This window comes from Epinephelus fuscoguttatus, linkage group LG8, assembly GCF_011397635.1.
Source record: "Epinephelus fuscoguttatus linkage group LG8, E.fuscoguttatus.final_Chr_v1".
In the NCBI taxonomy this organism is placed as follows: Eukaryota; Metazoa; Chordata; class Actinopteri; order Perciformes; family Serranidae; genus Epinephelus; species Epinephelus fuscoguttatus.
In genome coordinates, this window is record NC_064759.1 from 40,621,473 (window position 1) to 40,642,699 (window position 21,227).

The window sequence follows — 21,227 nt, forward strand, 5'->3', positions numbered from 1 at the left end:
GTGTTTTTTGTGCTTAAACCTAACCACATGTTAACTACAGCGTTGCTGAAATGTAAAGAAATGTTAAGTTTCATAGCGTGGGTTGCAGAAATATACAATGCCAACATTTATTCTGGCAATCGGTCTTGCTAAAGGACAGGTGTTATTCTCTAGTTTCCTGATAGTCAACAAATCGCATGACAAAACTTAATCAAAAAATACTTTGTGACAGCCTTACCCAGCCTATGTTTGTCAACCCCAAGGCCACTGCCTTATACTGAAGATGTAGGTCTTTCATTTACAAATGAGCGTACAAATGTATGCTTTTATATAAATAAAAGTAGGACAGTAATTTCCTGAAAGTGTTTTGCAAACATACCTCAAACAGGATGAAATAGAATAGAAATAGAAATTTGTTGGAGACTGTTTTTAGCGGCAGATTAATTCACATTTAGTACTTTAACAACACAGGTCCACAGGTAATACTAATGAGATGTATTGTTGTTGCTTTGCTCTGCACATGGGATTTTTCGATAAGAAAATGTTATATAATAATATATATAATATCACCACACTTATAATTAAAAATAAAAATGAAAAAGATAGTAATTAATGCTTGGGCTGCTGGTTATATCATTTCAGAATTGACATTGCAGTCTGGGCATGTGCAATAGTTGCATCACAGGATGTGCGAGTTTATGCAAATTAAAACATAAAATGCTACAACTGACACCGTTCTAATTTTCCATGACTAATGTTACCAGCCAAGCCTCTCCTCTCCCCTGTATTTTATAGTCTGGTGGCATTTGTTATGGGAAGTGACACTCTTGTGCGTGTGTGTGTGTACCGTTACCAACCACAACTGAATCGTCAAGTGTGGCAGGCAGACACAGTGAACTGGATGCTTTTCCGAAGCTACAGTAGTCAGCAGAAAGTCTTTTGATAAGCTCAGGTTCAAGTAACAACTGAAAAAAGCTGTGTTTTGTGTTTGCTGCACAAAAGAAATAAAACCTGTTTTATGCAACATTACCATGACATCTCCTGACCATTCTCCTATGCAGAGTTGCTGGACTGTAAGTGCTAATTACTAGCTACAAGCCAGGCTTAAGAAACCAGAGATCTCCCAGCAATTTGGAGCCCAAGGCTGAAAGGGTAACAATAACAGTAATGCTAATCCACAAGAGAAGTCTGTCTGATAAACAACCAAAGCACACCCGCTAGTGGTCCACCACAACCTAAAAATGAGTGAGGAACAGGAAGGGAGCAACGTAAGTGAGCCCCCTTATTTTAGGGTAAACAACATGCATTAGCCTATTAATATGATATGTTAGGTCATTGACTTTAGCCTAGATTGATAGAGAGTATGATATTAATACAGTGGTGTCATAATAAATCATTCAGAGTGTTAAACTCCCTCCCTCATTTCCCCTTCCTCTCCCTCAGAAAAGTCTAAAGTGTAAAACTTCATTTTTTGGCTTTCTTATTCTTAGTCTTATAATTATTATTATTATTATTATTATTATTATTACTTTTATTTCCTATGCAGATGCACTCCCCAAACAAATCACACCCATAATTATAGAATTATTTATTACTGACAAAAAGAGCTATTAAAGACGTCAGGTGAAAATTCCTCTATTTTTTCATATCACAATATATTACAGTGTCAGTTTTTCCCATATTGTGCAGCACTTGATGTTGAAGATTATCAACATACATTATAAACTTAATGCTGAATTGTTGTACAGACATAATTCACAGAAGCCTTCTTCACATCTGTTGGTCAGCATGGCACTGGTCATCATGAACATATGCTGAATCACAGTAGGATGGAGCTAACTCATCAAATACTTCCTCTCTCTAGCCTGCGACCAGCTTTCTCTGGGGGTGGCGGCCATCTTCGGCCCCTCTCACAGTTCCTCAGCGAATGCAGTCCAGTCGATTTGCAATGCCCTGGGGGTGCCACACATCCAGACCAAGTGGAAGCACCAAGTATCGGACAACAGAGACGTCTTCTATGTCAGCCTCTATCCGGACTTCTCTTCCCTCAGCCGGGCCATCTTGGATCTGGTCCATTTCTTCAAGTGGAAGACGGTCACTGTGGTTTATGACGACAGCACTGGTAAGACCACAAAAACTTCCTCAGCTTTTGCTCCTGTTGTTTCAGTCCATCTGTCTGCTCTTGACTGGTCCAGCAGTTACCAGGAGGTCGTGTAAGGATATTTTCCCTAATTTTCTTTTTACAGAATGTTTTTAGGGTTCTGCTGACTTCAGTTTACACACCCTGACTTGTATCCTACATTTTCATTCTCATGTATTTACTGTTTGATCCTGTTTCTTAATACTATTCCTATATGCTATTTAGCAACCTCACTGAGGCAAATGCATTACATCCTGCAAAGGAAAAAATATTTTTACAGTTCTGAATCATTGTATATGCGCTGCATGTAGAAGCAAGCAGAAAAAGATAAAGAAATACAGCAGTATACATGACAACAACAAAAAAATCTATTTTTTATTTTATTATATCTCATGCATTTTTTTTACCAGTTTTTCACACCACATGAAACAAGTAGAGCAGTTAAGAAATATTAGCCCTGAGGAAGGTCAATGACCTTTGTTTGTGTGCGGCCTGCAGAAATGTAAGGTGAAATCTCAGCAGTAGGGCTCTGACACACTAAGCTGACCATCAGCCATTGGTCAATGTCAGACATGAGTGTCTGTCTCCCTGGTTTTGGTGGTGTGACCCATGTCTGCCTTTTTTGGTTGAATCGGTGTCAGAGAGGGTGGAGCCTGTTGCTGAATGAAATCACTGTGATTGGCAGTTCAGCTCAGTAGACAAGAAGAGAACAGGAGTGAGGAAAGTAAACAAACTGCCAAAGACAAGAGGGCATGACAAATAACAAACATGTCATATATGGTAAGACTATGTTTTTAGCCATTGAGCTCTTTAGCAGAGATATTCTTTGTTCTTTCAACACTGGGTTGTGTTGTTAATGTGCTGACTTGCATCTTGAATCCCGTTTATTTTCTGATGACTAGGTCTTTGATGTCAATTTGGTGTGTCTGGACCTTAAGAGAACCTAATTTGAAATCACACTGACATTTGTTATAATGCTACTACTATTAGGCCTACTAAAAAATCAGCAATGGACTGTGGTTGTTGTTGGTGATGTTGTTAACTGCATTTATCTAGATAGGTACACTTTAAAAAATATAATGTAATATTGATAATTTAAAATTTCTCACTGTCACTGCCTTTAATGAACTGGTGCAGGTCACATGCCACACAGCAGTGCTTTGAGCTAATTTGAAATTTGAAATGTGAAATTATGACTACTTTTTATGACTACTACATTTTTTACAGTCTTTATAAGTACAATATTTATGCACTACACAACTGTAGCATCACTGCATACACAACTATAGCCTAATCTCCTCCTGTCTCCTGTGAGACGTGAAATTTGACATGTGAAATTATGACAAATTATGACTTAAAACTGAATGTTTTTATAAATACACTATTTGTTCACTACACAACTATAGCACAACTATATACACAACTATAGTCTAATCTAATGGCACAGTTTTCAGCCTGGCTGAAAGCACTTCATTTTTCTTGATTTTTTGAAAAAGAGCTCTAAGGCTCTGTCACGTAGCCCCCCCCTTCACGGCGCCACTGGCCGCACACATGTGAGTTGGTGACGGTGACAGCGTGTGTGTCGGCTTCATCGAGTGTACCAAGTGCAGCACAATGCTGGTATATGACAGCAAAAAGACAGGGACCTCGACACTTAAGAGGCACATGACGAAGGCTTGCCATGGAAAGAAAGAGTCAGCCTTCAATGTCCACGTTCGTGTCCTCAAAAAGATGTCGGGTTTAAACCGGGCTCGGTCTGATAAGTACAGTTAAAGGGATGGGCTGGGCCGGGCTCAGACAGAACATACACGGGCTCGGGTGGGGTCAGGCAGGATTTTTTTGGGCCTGATCTAAGCTCTTCAGTTTATACGCGGAGCTGACATCCCTTAAGAAAGCTGTTAATGAGAGACATAGTCACAGACTATGTTATTTGTGCAGACTGCTATCACAGCACTGGGGAATGCAGGAGAAACTTTACGTGATGGCTTGTTAACTGCAATGATCCTGAAGGGCCTGCTGGACTCATTTAAGTTAAGTTTCACAGAGTTTAAAACAAAGCTAAGGAGCTACGAGAGCGTGGAAAAGTTCAATGCCGTTTGCTCAGATGATGACAGCGTGATGAAAGCGAGAAGAAGAGATAGCGGGAGCGTTAACATTAACCTTAGTGTCGGCTGGGCCCGTCTTTCACCGTTCCTGTCAGTTGACGGTTAATGGCCTCTTCATGTGTGAGGACAAGGAGGGCGCGCAATTCCTTGTCTCCTCAGTTGCTCATCTTTACAGTGTCTGTCAGGTTTGCGTTTCCCTCTTGCTACTAGTTGCTCATTCCTGCTCTCAGCTTTTCCTGTTAGTCCACTGCCAGTGGGTCGCACGTGCGGTGTCATCAACAGCCCCTCCCGTTGCGGAAGGCCGCCTCTGTCTTTTTAAACTAAAAGGGTTCCGCCAATATGACTACCCTACGAGGCGGAAGATTGGGCACCTCGGATCAACTCGCCAATCCGGCTCTGTGTGTCTAAACGCTTGCAACTTACTGGCAAAACGGCCCAACATTTGCGGAAAATCTGGCAGTGTAAAAGGGGCTATTGAAAGTCAAACACAACATGAAAAGAAGCAGCTGGGGTGGAGGCGGGTTGCAAAGTGGCTTGCACTCCAGTATAGGGCTCGCTGAATGAGATCTGCCTGTTGGTTGCATGGAAGGAATTATGTGATCTATCAGCTGACACCCTTCCATCAATCAGCTGATCCATCAGTTGATTGGGCTGCTTCAGATCAGCTGATGTAGCTGGGATGTGAGCTGAGCTTAACATCATGTCCTGTCTGAACTAATGCTATGCTCAGTTTTTGCAGATATTTGGCTACAAACTATTACATTGACTGGATGATGGGGCTAGATGAAAGGTCAGGTGGTATAAATGCTATTACAATTCATCCTTACAATTCTTCCTTCATGGAAATCCCCTCAGCAGATGTAAAGACATTTGACTTAACACCTTAAATGTCAACCTTATGGCGTTGCCTGAGGCAAAGTCAAAGGACCACCAAAGTCAGGACTTCTCCTCTGGGAGCCATGAATGTTTGTACAAAATGCTTTGCTGATCCATTCAGTAGTTGTTGAAATATTTAGTCTGGACTGAGGTGTTGGACCAACCATCAGACTGACAGACTGACATTTTTCATACCTTGAACCATGCTGCTAGCATGGCCAAAAATAGCCTTATTTAAAGGCTTCATGTCTGTCTCCACACATTTCTGCCCCCTTTTTTTCATTCCATACAGCAAAAAACATGTAACACAAGATTAATGATTTGCAGCACCACTTTGCTGTTTCCTACATTGACATGCCCATCCGTTGTTATATAATTGGTGAAAAATAGATTAAATTAAAGTTAAAAGTATATATACAGCCAAAACTAATGTGAAATAGCAGACTGAGGATTTTGTTCAGGTATAGCTGAGTATTGTTACCATTTGTAGATGTTCCATAATTCATGGAAGTCAGAGAGCTTGCGAGGCTTTGGAAGACATGTTCTCCTCATTACTCAGGAAAGCAGACCTTGTTCAAACCTTGCTATTATTGCAGTCCAGGTCACCAGGCAACAAATAAGCCAGCAGGCTGGGTACATGTACCATATGCCAGGGGTCAGGGTGTGTGCCAGCCTGAAGACAGGCTGCCAGGCCTCCCAGAGCTCGCACACACACACTGGGACCAGTGTGGCCTGGATCACAGTACTGCAGTGTGTGTTCACTGTGTTTAGTATTCAGGCCAGCCAAACTCTGCTTTTTGGAGTCATATGCTAATTGCATGTACCAGATTACAAATGATCAAGGAAATCTGCAAATAGCAATGCGGAATATTGCTGTTCATGAACCCATTCATTTTCTTTTTGTAGTTATTTGTGGTGGCTGTCATCAGGGGCTGGGGGCTACCTCAGCATGAACTGAGTGAAAGAAAGGTCTCAAGTCCATCACAGGGCTAATACACATACACACATGAACAGTGGTAGCAACTAAGTACATTTACTCAAGTGCTGTACAGTGTATTTGCTCCCTACATAGTCACTCTCTTATTCTTGCTTTTAGCCATGGGGAATTCAAATTGTGTGCTTCCCTACCCTGCATCCAGGTTTCACAGGAACCTGCTCATGTAAGTATTGGACATGTAGAACAGTTCCGTATAACTGCAGTCACTTTAGTTGTTCTTTTATCTCAGACATGTATCAGGATGTTACATACCTTTAAGAATAAGTATAATTGTGTTGCATGACATAACATTTTGATATAACACAGAAGGCAAAAAGCAGAGGTATAAATAATAAAATGAATGATGACTGAATTCTGTTTTCATGCTAGCTTCCTGCTACACTCACCACTATGGCTTACTGGGACACTTGAATAGAATGAAGCCATCATTTATATTATTAGTAACACGTACAATTTTTCTATGAGAACTTATGACCTCAGTTACCTCAATGGTGGCTACAGCCCTGAAAACAAATGATGATCTTTTAACATATGATGCACTGGACCTCATGCAGGAAGCAGTATATAAAGAAACTATCTCTTATTTTTGTTTCTATCCATGATTTGTTCTTATTTTGTTAGTACTGATTGATGGCTGGGATTCATCAATGTTTTATTTTTGCTCCTTTATTAGTTAAGAGACAGTGCAATAGGTGCAATAGGTGTTTTTGTTGAACACAAGGGAACATGTTTTAAATTTGAGGACATAAAAAAAAAAGCACGAATATCATATAATCAAATTTAGATTGTTGTGTTTTAGGCTTATTATAATGATTGGATTATTACATTTCTGACCTAAAGAAATGCTACTTAGGTCCATTGATCCCAATTACTATAATTTCAGTTGTGCCAGGTTCAGACTACATGACATTTTCATCTGTTCTCACTATATCAGATTGGGTGATTGTGGAGCCATAAAATCTTGTCGTACCTTGGCCAACAGACATGACAAACTACGCGTTGGTCCACGACCAATCATCCCTGGCCGTCTTTCATGACGACATCATCTGATTATTCTTGACCTATTTTTATCATTAATACTATTATTTCAGTCACTATACACTGTAGCTGTTTGTGTGTGTAGCTGAAATGTTATTATGGTAATGTAAAAATAACCACCGGATGGCAGAAGCTACAATTGAAGTACTGCATACAAACTATGCAAGTCACTGAATACTCCATAAGTTCCTGCAAATGTTTCACAAAATACCTTTATATACCTTTTTAGAAAATAAAGTGATTATCTCAACCGAAATAAGGGGCTTTTAGTTTTGGACACAGGTTAAATGGACAGATCTACCTACGGGTATGAATAAAGTAACCTAACCTAACCTAACAGGAAGTGTTGACAGGGTAAATGGGAGCTGATTAATCCTTTGGGCCCTAGGACTTTTTTGGGGTATTTTTTTTTCTTTTTTCCGTTTTTACTCTGTTGTGATAACATCCCTAGAGGAAATATCAAAAAGGCTGGGGTATTGTAGCCATATAGTTGTCCAAGGCAGCAGATTGCTCTGTGTGTCTATTGGTCAAAGTGACGGCTGTGATGGGTGAAGATGTGGTTATCAAGTTATCAATATGTTAGACTTAAACTGCACAAGATAGTTGCGAACGTCACTCATTGTCTTTCACGATTCAAGCCAACACCTATGATCAGACTGATACTGTGTAGTGTGATCCCGGCATTACTTTGCATTCCTCTGGTGACAAGTGGTGGAGTGTGAAGTACATTTACTCAAATACTTAAGTACAAATTTGAGGGAATTTGATTTTACTTGGGTATTTTAATGTAATGCACCTTTCTCCTTCTACTCCACTCAACTTCAGAGGAGAGTACTGTATTTTTTACTCCACTACATTTATTTGATGACTTTAGTTACTTTACAAATTAAGATTTTTGCACACAAACCACATGAAAATATATAAGTGCAGCTGAAATTATTAGAAGATTGCATTGGAAAGTTAATGGGATACTGTTTTGATAATCATCCAAGTCATTTTTTCATAAAAATAATAAAAACTTCAAGCCTCTCAGATATGAGAACTTTTCCTTTTAATTAGTTTGATTATTTTGATTTATGAAATTGATTTAAAGTTTGTGTATTTTAGTACGTAAATACATTTTGCTGATTGGACATACATATCTTTAACTAACATTTTCAATGCAGGACTTTTACAGTGTGTTATTAGCACTTCTGCTAAAGTAAAGGATCTAAACACTTCCACCATCACTGCTGCTGTGGTGCCATTTACAGCATCATAAATCTTTTGCCATTGCTGGGTTTTTTGTTTTCCTGTAATGTCAATACTGACGCTCTGGAAAATCACATGTCTGCTTTTTGTTTTATTTAACAGTATGTCAATTACACTACTGCAGAACTTCTTTTTTAATCCCTGGGCATGTGCCAGGATGTTTGGTGCATCTGGAGATGACATGAGAAGTTAAGTGTCTTGTAACGGAAAATTAAGAGAAAATACAGGGTTAGAGAAATTTAAGAGAATGTTGCTGCATAAGTCCCATTGCAATAGAATGAACTACCCATCTGACTGGCATGCTAACTCCAGTTACATCACCTGAGGACATTTATCAAACTTCACACAGATCCCACTAGTGACACAAAAGGCTATTCATGACTTATCATTACTACTCACATATGCTGTATTACTCCCCAACACCCATAAACAAACGTGTGTTGTGGAAAATTGCTTCAGTTTCCTGTGAAGCAAAATTTTGGATACATGTATTTTACATGATGTACTTTTCTTCTGTGGCAGTAATACTTTAACCTTAGTTCCAAGATCTGACCACTTCTTCCTCCACAGCATATCTTTGCATACCTAACTTTACTGACATACAAAACAACATGCACATTTTTCTGGTGAAAGAAAGTGGCTGAAATGCATCAGATTGAACTGTACTGTGGTTCTCTTAGTGGTAAGTGTTAGAGTTATCACCTTTAAAATTTACCCTTTGCAAGCCGGTGAAATTGTCCTAGAATTGTCCCATTTAAAAAAAAGACAGAAGCCAAACCTAGACTCTTTAACAATGAGTAAAAATTTGAATTTGTAATACTTACGCTCCATAACATATCCAGTAGCATGCAAAAGTTTGGACACCCCTGGTCAAAATTTTGTTTACTGTGAATAGTTAAGTAGAACTGATCTCCAAAATACATAAAGTTTAATATGAAACATGCTTTTCAACATTTTAAGCAAGATAAGTGTGTAATATTTTTGTTTCATGCAATTTTAGAATGAAAATGAAAAATGAAAGGAGCATCATGCAAAGGACGTTTGAGCTCTCGGACAACTTTTAAATGGTCTCAGACAATGATTAGCTTGTTAGCGCTATGCCTTGTTCACAATCCATGTTTGAAAAAGCCAGGTGATGCAAATTACAAAGTTTTATAAATATTCTGACTCCTGAAACCTTGTCCCATCAATAAGCAGCCATTGGCTCCTCTAAACAGCTGCCTAGCACTCTGAAAACTAAAATAACTGATGCCCACAAAGCAGGAGAAGAGTATAAGAAGATAGCAAAGTGTTTTCAGGTAGCTGCTTCCTCAGTTTGTAATGTAATTAAGAAATGGCAGCTAACAGGAACTGTGGAGGTCAAGTTGAGATCTGGAAGACCAAGAAAACTGTCAGAGAGAGCTGCTCATAGGATCGTTAGAGGCAAATCAAAGACCCTTTTTGACTTCAAAAGACCTTCAGGAAGATTTATCAGTGGTGCACTGTTCTACTGTGCAGTGACACCTGTACAAATATGACCTTTGTGGAAAAGTTATCAGGAGATAACCTTTCCTGTGTCCTAACCGTAATTTTCAGTGTCAGAAGTTTGCAAAGGAACATCTAAACAAGCCGGATGTTCTTTTGAAATAAGTCTGTGGACTGATGAAGTTAAAATAGAAGGCATGTTTTGGGAAAAAAAAGGGTACAAAATTTCATCTAAAGAACACCTGTTCAACTGTAAAACAGGGGAGTGGATCGATCATGCTTTGGGCTTGTGTTGCAGCCAGCGGCATGGAAAGCATTTCACAGGTAGAGGGAAAAATGGATTCAGTTAACCCTATGGGCCCGAACGACGCAAAGTGCGTCCAAATTTACACCTGTTCTTCTCTATGGATTTTCTCCGCAACTGTGCGTCATAGCGAGAAGCCATGCATATCATGTGAAACAGCGGAACCGTAGCTTTCCGACAAGACCAAGCAAGTCCAATTATTTCACAGCGAAAGAGACGATAAAGTCACACTAAAAATATGTATAACAAAGCTTTCATACAGGTTTGCACACACATTACTCTTGGATTGCTTACTCGCGGGTCGCACAGACATGCCACGCGTATCACATGAAAGCGCAGGACCGGAGCTTTCCGATGATACCACACACATCATTGTGCTGTCATCCCATCACGCTATATACAGATTGATTGTCTACAAAATAAAAACCTGACAAATTTCTTTAAAATCCATTATACAGATCTTGTTATCAGTCACTTCATATAGTGAGGAATAATATTATTACTGTTTTTCTATTATCTTAGATGTAAATATTGCATGTTTCCTTCAAATAAAACACATGTTTGATTTGTGATTGAGTCAATGGTATTTCTTGCAATAATGAAAAAAATACTGGCAATTATGTCCGCATGGCACAAACCACATGTTTTGGACAACTGTCACTGAGTGACAGAATGTCCCAGCATCATGGTTCTTATATTGCCAGATTCCAGAGAGTCTCCCCTCTGCAGATATGGCAGAATATGTCAACTTCCAACTTGCTATGGTGAGATACATGTAAAAATGTAAGAATTTAGTAACACATATTTTTTTTTCATTGATATAAAAATTAATATAAAATACAGGCACATGGTAGGACATGGAATGATGGCAAATCTGGTTAGCCCAGATTGTCCTGAACAAAACAAGATACAGCATGTGTATGTAGCCTTTATAATGACTGTGATATGAGTTTAAAAGTAAAGGCAGTAAAAATACCCCAAAAAAGGCCTGCTGCCCAAAGGGTTAACCTCCAGGAAGGTAGGAAGATAGGTGGGCAGTTTGCCCCTGCAGGTCTCGCAGGCAGCTTTAGGGAGGAATTGATTGTCGCTGATCCCACCACCTCTGTTAATTAAGTTGTAAAGTGGACATAGCTGGTTCACTATGGGGTTAATAGTGGCTTGATTTTCTGTCTTGGTGATGGGAAATGAGATCCTTGGCTCAACCTGCAAACAGCTTTACCTCCTCATTGTCGCCATTTACACAGATGACCTGATAGCGAGGACGGATAGTGTTGATGGTGGACACTGAGGGCAACCAGAAATCTGATCTGATTGGAGTTAGAATCTTTTCCTCTTTATGTTTCAGTACGAGAAGCACATTGCCTGATGTACTGAGCAAAGTCAGCGCAGCAGAACATTTATATTATCATATAATTCTCATGGGTTCTCTCCCTGACCCCCCATGCTGTTCTAAATCGTGTCTGCTTTTCGGGAATGGGATATAAAGGGGGTAGGAAACAACCTCTCTCTTTGTGCTGTTTTCTCCACCAAGCGGGGAGCAAACAAGCAAATCAATAACCATAATGGGACTCCTCTAACGGCTCAACTTTATAATGGCAAAACTGAGATGGCAGCAGCATGTGTTATAGCTCTCCCAGCCAGCCATAACATCCATACAACTACCTGGAACACTGCTGTTGCTACTACTACTGCTGCTGCTGCTGCTGCTGCTGCTGCAAAGTTTGATTAGGCCATAAGGGAGAACAGGCTACTATACAATAAAACATTGGCTCGGAGAGAACTGCTTCTTTCTGCTGTTCACCATATGGAGTCCATACATCCTTCCATTTGTCATTAACCAAGCAATACAGTCTACACTTTCAGTTTTTCAGATGAGAAGATTTGCTGTTTTTTGGTCATAGATCCACTTCCTCTCAGGAGGAAATCCAGAAAGAGGAAGGTTATTTAAGCGTGGGAGTGGCCTATTTGAATACCTTTTGTTTGAGACCATGCTGCAAGGTGAGTGTGTTTGCTGATCCTGTGAGTTTAGTTTTTCTCCTTTAGCTTTAGCTTATATTGGAGTTATGCTATGTATCGTGTGAAAGTATGGTGAATGTGCTAGGAAAGGTAGTATCACCTCGTCTCTACCTTGAGCTCGCATGTACGGAGCCTGGGTTTGGTTGAAGGTGGCAGTGCTGTTTGGCCTGAGAAAGCCATGTGTAAGTAAGGTAAAGGAGGTTATTGGGTTGGTGCAGGGAGGGGAGCAGTGAGACCTAGCATTAGGGGAGTGTCTCTGGGACGCCAGAGATCACTGTCTAGCCTCCTGGAGGTGTCATGGGACCAACTAGACGAAACACTGGTGAAAGGAGGTTCCCACCCGATGACCCCAAAGACATGTTAGTTATCACTGCTCACTGGTCTGTATAGTTGTATAGTTACGCCTTGCCATAATAGCTTATCATAGGGCTTAGGAGGTTATTCAGTGAGTGCTGATCCTTTCTCTAGAGCACAAACTTCTTGTGTTTATTTGAATAGATGGCTGTAAACGGAAACTCTTTGGGTTGGCTGAACAAAACATTGCTGAGGACCTTGGACAATGCATTTTTTTCACCACTTTACATTTTATTGACTAGACGATTAATCGCTTTATGCAGGGCATGGCCTGGCTGTATATTCAGAAGATACTTTAGGACAGTGGTTCCTAACTGGTTGGTGGCCGGTCCATTCTGAATGGACGGCAAATGATTCACGAATGTGTCAAGTTTGTAAAAATCACACTTTATTTTGAAGTACAGGGAATTTCCACCACAGAGCTTTCATTTTTGAAGTGCAGAAACATTTTATTTGCAAGTTTATAACATCCTAATTATCCCTTTGAGAATTATGTAATCTTTCATTCATTCATTCATCTTCTAACCGCTTCATCCTCTTGAGGGTCGTGGGGGGGCTGGAGCCTATCCCAGCTGACATCGGGCGAGAGGCAGGGTACACCCTGGACAGGTCGCCAGACAAACAACCATTCACGCTCACATTCACACCTACGGACAATTTAGAGTTATCAATTAACCTAATCCCCAATCTGCATGTCTTTGGACTGTGGGAGGAAGCCGGAGTGCCCGGAGAGAACCCACGCTGACACGGGGAGAACATGCTAACTCCGCACAGAAGGGCTCCCACACCCGGGATTGAACCGGCAACCCTCTTGCTGTGAGGCGACAGTGCTAACCGCCACACCACCGTGCCGCCCTCAGAATTGTGTAATCTGTAATCTGCTACTAATTATAGGGAAAGGGTACAAGTTCTGAGACAGCAGTAAGGCAAGAGTTTAGATTATTATTTATTACTTGGCCTCATTCACTAATATGTGCATTAAAAAAGTGCACCAAAATTACCATCAGATTCATTACATGTGCATACCAGCTGATTTTTTTCTTACCACCGTGCCTATGTTGGTGAATCAGAATCATTCTAAATTGACAGGCATGTGCCCGCCATCTGCAATCAGCATACTGCCATGCCCTCATTTCTCTATATAAGTAAATCTGTCTGCCAAGGGGTGTCATGAAAAAAGTGATGAAGTTGTTTCTATGCACATATTAAGTGCCACACCAGTTTGGGACCGTCAGTACGTATATGAATGTATTGACAAGCAGATTGGATAAAAACAATGAAAACCAAAGCTGTCACATTTCAATATGACATTCTCATATACTCCAATGTAAGCCGAGACTTATTGTGGAATATTTCAATAATGACAGTTATTGTTAAGGATTAAGACACCAAGGATGAAATATGTGCGTGCATTAGTAAGTTAGTAAATTAATGGTTTAACATATTGGTCTGTATTATAGGCTTTGTTTTGTTTTTTTTTAAAATGAATGTGGTTGTAATATGCTTTATGTTTACATTTTCAAAGACAGTGAGGCTTTCATTATTTGTGTGTATACATGGACGCAGAAGCAGTAAATTTGTTCGCAGGCTACGAAAAAATTCTGGTAAGAAAATATTGACAAGTTCTGGACTTCTTCTAAAACGTGTGGTTTAAGCATATGGATTTGTGCATACGCACTGTTTGTGAATGAGGCCCAATGAGATTTTAAGTAAATGTTAATTTTGAGGCAAATTTCTGCCCCATTCCAAAAACCTACTGGGTCACCAGCAATCAACCTCTGCTAGGTCTGCAGCTTAGAATTATAAATGTTTAAACTTTTGTCTTTATGGACATGCTACACATTGTTAGCTCTAACGGTTTGTTTCATTTTATGGAAACAAGGAGCACCAAAGTATGATACATACAGATTTAACGGCATGGTAAACAAGAGAGACAAAAAAGGTAGTGACTCCCTGTCTTTGAAATGGTCATTAAGTCCGAATACCATTCTTTGATTATTTATATTCCTTTAGTCCGTAAGTGGCCATGCTCAAAAAGATTAAAACGGTTTTTGCATAGAAATTAATCCAAGTTGTGAATATTGTCATATGAGTCCATTCAGGGGCGATTCTAGGATCAGAGGTTTAGGGGTGCTGAGCACCCAGAGAGCTGCCCGGCCAGGCAAGATAAATTTCACTGTTTTGTATATTTTAACGCAATTTCATTCCCACATTTGTGAAAGAAAAGCACAACACTTTTTGGGGCAAAAAAAGCAAATAACCAAACAATGCGTTTTATATCTAATAAGAGATATAAACTGATACATTGATCCAACTTACAACATCATTCTAGATAGATAGACCATTTAATCTTACACTCTTACCTGAACCTGGCTCTTTTTTTTTTTTTTTGAAAAAAAAACAATCTTAACAATCTTAAATCCATGATGAGTCTGTCACACACACACACACACACACACACACACACACACACACACACACAATGGGCCCAAGGCCTTTTTGGGGGTATTTTTTACTGCTACATACACATGCTATCTTGTTTTTTTCAGGACAATGTGGGCTATCCAGATTTGCCACCATGTCCTTCTATGTGCCTGCATTTTATATTAATTTTTTATATCAATGAAAAAAACAAATCCGTGTTACTAAATTCTTACATTTTTACATGTATCTCACCATAGCAAGTTGGAAAATGACATATTCTGCCATATATGAAGAGGGGAGACTCTCTGGAATCTGGCAATATAAGAACCATGATGCTGGGACATTCTGTTACTTCACAGCTGTCCAAAACATGTGGTTTGTGCCAGGCGGACATGATTGCCAGTATTTTTTCAATATTGCAAGAAATTCCATTGACTCATTCACAAGTCAAAAACGTGTTTTATCTGAAAGAAACATGCAATATTTACATCTAAGATCATAGAAAAATAGTCAACCCAGTGCAATGATGTCCTCCAAGATAATATTTGCCACTTTGTTTGCAGTTAAAAAAAAATTGGGCATGGGGAGGGGTGGGGGGGGTGTCCCCCTCAATGTATATGGTGACTATGGCCCTGTCATGCATGCATAATAAGGCCTCAGTTGTCTGGGTGCGCAAAGGTGAAGCGTGCTGGTCTTGTCATACAAAGTTTGATGGAGTGTCAACTGGACAATATGGAGATATTTGCATCTTGAAAGCTGGACTACAAATGTGGATAGACAGGGAGAAACACACGCAAGCCTAAGACGTGATAAGATATGATATTCCTCACTATGTGAAGAGACTGTCTACAAAATAAAAACCTGACGAATTTCTTTACAATCCATTATACAGATCTTGTTATCAATTGATCTGGATTTATAGCGTGATGGGATGACAGCACAATGCATTTGCGAGTAATCCATCCAAGAGTAATGTGTGTGCAAAGCTGTATGAAAGCTCTGTTATACATAATTTTAGTGTAACTTTATCATTTTTTTTTGCTGTGAAAACATTACACTACCGACAAGTGCTTGGTCTTGTCGGAAAGCTACAGTTCTGCTGTTTCACGTGATATGCCTGGCTTCTTGCTATGACGCTGCTGTATTTTTGTATTTTTGTTGTTAAAATATTACGTTTCAACCAAGTACTGTATGGTTTTGACACTTCTCTAGCTTGTTAAAAAGGACATACAGTAAGAAAAAAAAATAAAATAAAAAATTCAATTCGATTTAGGGGTGCTTCGGCACCCCCAAAAATGGGCTAGAAATGCCTATGAGTCCATTGCTCACTGTTTGCTAACTTTGTCCATCAAACAAAGACTGAACTTTCACCAACATAAACAATATTTTCTCCTCTCTTTAAATCTGACTTAGAAAATGGATCACCAAAATTTTTTCTCCTGCTTTCCTCTCAAAGCTTCCATAACTACTATATTTTTTTCAGATTGTAACTTCTAGACATTAAAATTTGGACTATATTACAAATTCAATAGCTTCAATTTAATGACAAAAGAGAGTCAAAGAGTCAAAAGAGGAACATGCTAAAGATGCTGCTATTCTCAAAGCATTACCTGTAGTGGGAATATGAATGTACTGTACTCTGCAAATTTCATGGCAACCAGACATGTGGGATATTGATTGTGCAAAGCTGACTTCTTGTCCTCAAACTGGCACTAAAGGAAAGGATCTGAAATGCTCTGAAATGAAAGTGATTCATCTTCTGGGGAGCATGAGTTCAGTTAAGTAATTGTAATCTACTGATTAACACAATCAACACAATCTTTTGGAATGCTGCTAGAAGTGCAAAAAAACCCATACATCACTCGAAAAAATATAAGCCTAGTCAACTCCTTTCTCTTTATAGTCTGGTTTCTATGGCAGCAGCATCCTGAGGCCGTGCCTGAGGTGACGTAGGAAAGAAAAGAGACGCTGTATTACCCCGGACAATCATCTCCATTTGATGTGACTCAGCTTACAGTCATTTTTAATTTTCCTGCAGTATTTTACTCCTCGCTGTTTCGCAGCCTAGGAAACTTCTTGTGAAGCTCTGACAGTAAAATAAAAAATAAAATTTGTGCCGCATGCTTTCCTCAATTAAATGATAACTTACGGAGTCCTGAATCCATATCCCACTGCTTTCTGGATGTGGTGGGGGATGTGGTGCTTGAAGAAAGGTCAGCCTGACGGCATGTTCTCTACAAGTAATATGGATGACTGCATGGTGTAATTCCAAAGTGGTCATTTGAGAGAGGCACGAAAATGATTAAGAGCCATGTCTGACAAGCTGAGTTGGTATTTAGAGGGTGGGCATGTCTGCTCTTTGTAAATCCTGGTGGGATGTTAATGGAAATTAGAAGGCTAGAAGCAGCAACAGTGGATAATAGTAAGAGTAGTTGTGCCAAAGGTAGTTGCTGGAGTGGTCACGTTAGTAACTGTAGCAGTAGAAGCTGTGAAAAGACTTGTTCCATTAGCCTTAGTGGTATCAGTAGCAGTATTGTAGAAATAGAAAAAAGTATAATTAATAGTAATAGCAGTAGTTGTGTAGCACTAGTTCAGTCAGAGACACCAGGGTAAAAAAAAAAAAAATATGATTTACAGCCAGTGGTTATACAGTTACAGTACAGGCCAAAAGTTTGGACACACCTTCTCATTCAATGCGTTTTCTTTATTTTCATGACTGTTTACATTGTAGATTCTCACTGAAGGCATCAAAACTATGAATGAACACATGTGGAGTTATGTACTTAACAAAAAAAGGTGAAATAACTGAAAACATGTTTTATATTCTAGTTTCTTCAAAATAGCCACCCTTTGCTCTGATTACTGCTTTGCACACTCTTGGCATTCTCTCCATGAGCTTCAAGAGGTAGTCACCTGAAATGGTTTTCCAACAGTCTTGAAGGAGTTCCCAGAGGTGTTTAGCACTTGTTGGCCCCTTTGCCTTCACACTGCGGTCCAGCTCACCCCAAACCATCTCGATTGGGTTCAGGTCCGGTGACTGTGGAGGCCAGGTCATCTGCCGCAGCACTCCATCACTCTCCTTCTTGGTCAAATAGCCCTTACACAGCCTGGAGGTGTGTTTGGGGTCATTGTCCTGTTGAAAAATAAATGATCGTCCAACTAAACGCAAACCGGATGGGATGGCATGTCGCTGCAGGATGCTGTGGTAGCCATGCTGGTTCAGTGTGCCTTCAATTTTGAATAAATCCCCAACAGTGTCACCAGCAAAACACACCCACACCATCACACCTCCTCCTCCATGCTTCACAGTGGGAACCAGGCATGTGGAATCCATCCGTTCACCTTTTCTGCGTCTCACAAAGACACGGCGGTTGGAAGCAAAGATCTCAAATTTGGACTCATCAGACCAAAGCACAGATTTCCACTGGTCTAATGTCCATTCCTTGTGTTTCTTGGCCCAAACAAATCTCTTCTGCTTGTTGCCTCTCCTTAGCAGTGGTTTCCTAGCAGCTATTTGACCATGAAGGCCTGATTCGCGCAGTCTCCTCTTAACAGTTGTTCTAGAGATGGGTCTGCTGCTAGAACTCTGTGTGGCATTCATCTGGTCTCTGATCTGAACTGCTGTTAACTTGCGATTTCTGAGGCTGGTGACTCGGATGAACTTATCCTCAGAAGCAGAGGTGACTCTTGGTCTTCCTTTCCTGGGTCGGTCCTCATGTGTGCCAGTTTGGTTGTAGCGCTTGATGGTTTTTGCGACTCCACTTGGGGACACATTTAAAGTTTTTGCAATTTTCCGGACTGACTGACCTTCATTTCTTAAAGTAATGATGGCCACTCGTTTTTCTTTAGTTAGCTGATTGGTTCTTGCCATAATATGAATTTTAACAGTTGTCCAATAGGGCTGTCGGCTGTGTATTAACCTGACTTCTGCACAACACAAATGATGGTCCCAACCCCATTGATAAAGCAAGAAATTCCACTAATTAACCCTGATAAGGCACACCTGTGAAGTGGAAAACCATTTCAGGTGACTACCTCTTGAAGCTCATGGAGAGAATGCCAAGAGTGTGCAAAGCAGTAATCAGAGCAAAGGGTGGCTATTTTGAAGAAACTAGAATATAAAACATGTTTTCAGTTATTTCACCTTTTTTTGTTAAGTACATAACTCCACATGTGTTCATTCATAGTTTTGATGCCTTCAGTGAGAATCTACAATGTAAATAGTCATGAAAATAAAGAAAACGCATTGAATGAGAAGGTGTGTCCAAACTTTTGGCCTGTACTGTATATCTGGGGGGTAAAGGCTCTGCTATTTAAGGGAGCCCTCAATGAGTCCAAGCTCAACAAGTATTTTGCTGACAGAGCTGAACCCCCCAAATGAAATTATTGCTTATAATTGTTAGCAGGGGGCACATGAAATCCCGAGACAGTTGAGCCACTGCCATCTGATATCATCAATCTATGCAACAAGCATATTGCAATTTCTCTTGAATGCTAGCCAATCAGCAGAATCCATAGGTATCAAGAATGCCAACACGTTCTCACTCCGACCTCGTCTCATATTGGTATTTGGTCATGGACTTTCCACATCAAGATATGACATGCAAGGTACCCTGGGTGCGTTGGTTGTTGACATTCTGGGATGCGTGTCAACTTTTGCCTGTTGAATGCATTGTCTGTTTTCAAAATACACTTCAGTTTTCACAGGCAATATAAAGTTTGCATACAGTCTCTTTCAAAATAAATGCACTACATTGGTACAACACTGTGAATTGACATTTTTTCCCTACGTGGTTACGTTTAGCCAACCCACACATGTGGTTGGGTTTAGGAAAAAAGATCATGGTTTGGCTTTACATTCAAACTTGAAACGAATACTGGTCACCTGGGTGAAAGTCAGTAGTTGTTGAATCAAAGAGCACTGCGCAGCACTGGGGCTGAACCAAGAAATCAGTCAGTTCTTTGGAAGTGCTTCCAAAGCGATGTAGTATAAGAGCTGACTGTCCCATCACTGGGAAGGCGTGGGGGTGGCGGATGGCATGAAACCCTAGGCAAGACAAGCCAAGCTGCAGACCACTGCTTGATACTAACAAACAGCAACAGGTTGTTTTTTATTGAGTCACTGCTGTGTTTCCAGTGGCTTTTTAGGTGCTCTAGAGACCTGTCGCTGTGTTTTCAGTAGGGCTGTCAACGAATATTCTAAATTTGAATTTAAATTGGAATTTGAAAAAACAAATGGACCTTCAAATGTGAAAATTGATATTCGATTGTGGAGAAAAAAACCCACCACCTCAGCTGTCCTCTTTGCGAGTGGGCTGCACTGAACGCACTGCATGACGGGTCAGAGAGGGGGGGCGAGCGAGAGGTCCGCGGTCATTTATAACGTAATGTTATAGATAATTCTTTTATGTGTTTTAATGTTCATTCATCTTCTTCTAACCGCTTCATCCTCTTGAGGGTCGCGGGGGGGGGGCTGGAGCCTATCCCAGCTACATCGGGCGAGAGACAGGGTACACCCTGGATAGGTCGCCAGACTATCGCAGGGCTGACACATAGAGACAAACAACCATTCACACTCACATTCACAATTTAGAGTTATCAATTAACCTAGTCCCCAATCTGCATGTCTTTGGACTGTGGGAGGAAGCCGGAGTGCCCGGAGAGAACCCACGCTGACACGGGGAGAACATGCAAACTCCGCACAGAAGGGCTCCCACACCCGGGATCGAACCGGCAACCCTCTTGCTGTGAGGCGACAGTGCTAACCACCACAGTACCGTGCCGCCCCCATATACAAGTATGTTTCCTTGTATTAGTTTGCCCTCTTGTGGACATTATGTGAAAATTTTTTAGAAGGAATATTCGAACGTCATTTTTGAGCAATTTTCACAGCCCTAGTTTCCAGCTGGGATTGTACTAGCAAAACCACGTATTTTAAGCTAAAACATGATCTTTTCCTAACCATAATAAGGTGCAAATGCAGTGTATTAGTGGTATACAGAAACGTACAATGCCAACATTTTTTTCTTCCAATCAACCCTTTGCTAAGTCCCGCCCCTCAAATGAAGACTGGTCAATCATATCATGGCATCGGCCAGCTCAGGCAAAGGTCCGACAACAACACTGCTATACTCCATAGACTCTAATGCAATCATATCAGATTATTTTCATTGTCAGGCTTGTTTTGTGGATTTCGAGCTAGACGTTGTTCCTGGGGCGTGTGTATTAATGATTCTCGTTACCTGGAGCTAGTCACTTTAAGTAAATCCTACTGAATGT

The 21,227-nt window shown here is 40.3% G+C and overlaps 1 protein-coding gene across 4 annotated transcripts in view; it reads left to right on the plus strand.

Annotated features, from left to right (window-relative positions):
• The window catches only part of grik2 (glutamate receptor, ionotropic, kainate 2), a 450,636-nt gene that overhangs the window by 134,674 nt on the left and 294,735 nt on the right, over window positions 1-21,227 (plus strand). For all 4 annotated transcript variants that reach the window (XM_049583125.1, XM_049583128.1, XM_049583127.1 and 1 more), the window contains one exon: window positions 1,844-2,101. In XM_049583125.1, coding sequence (XP_049439082.1) covers window positions 1,844-2,101 — 258 coding nt within the window. The remainder of the gene's footprint in view (window positions 1-1,843; window positions 2,102-21,227) is intronic.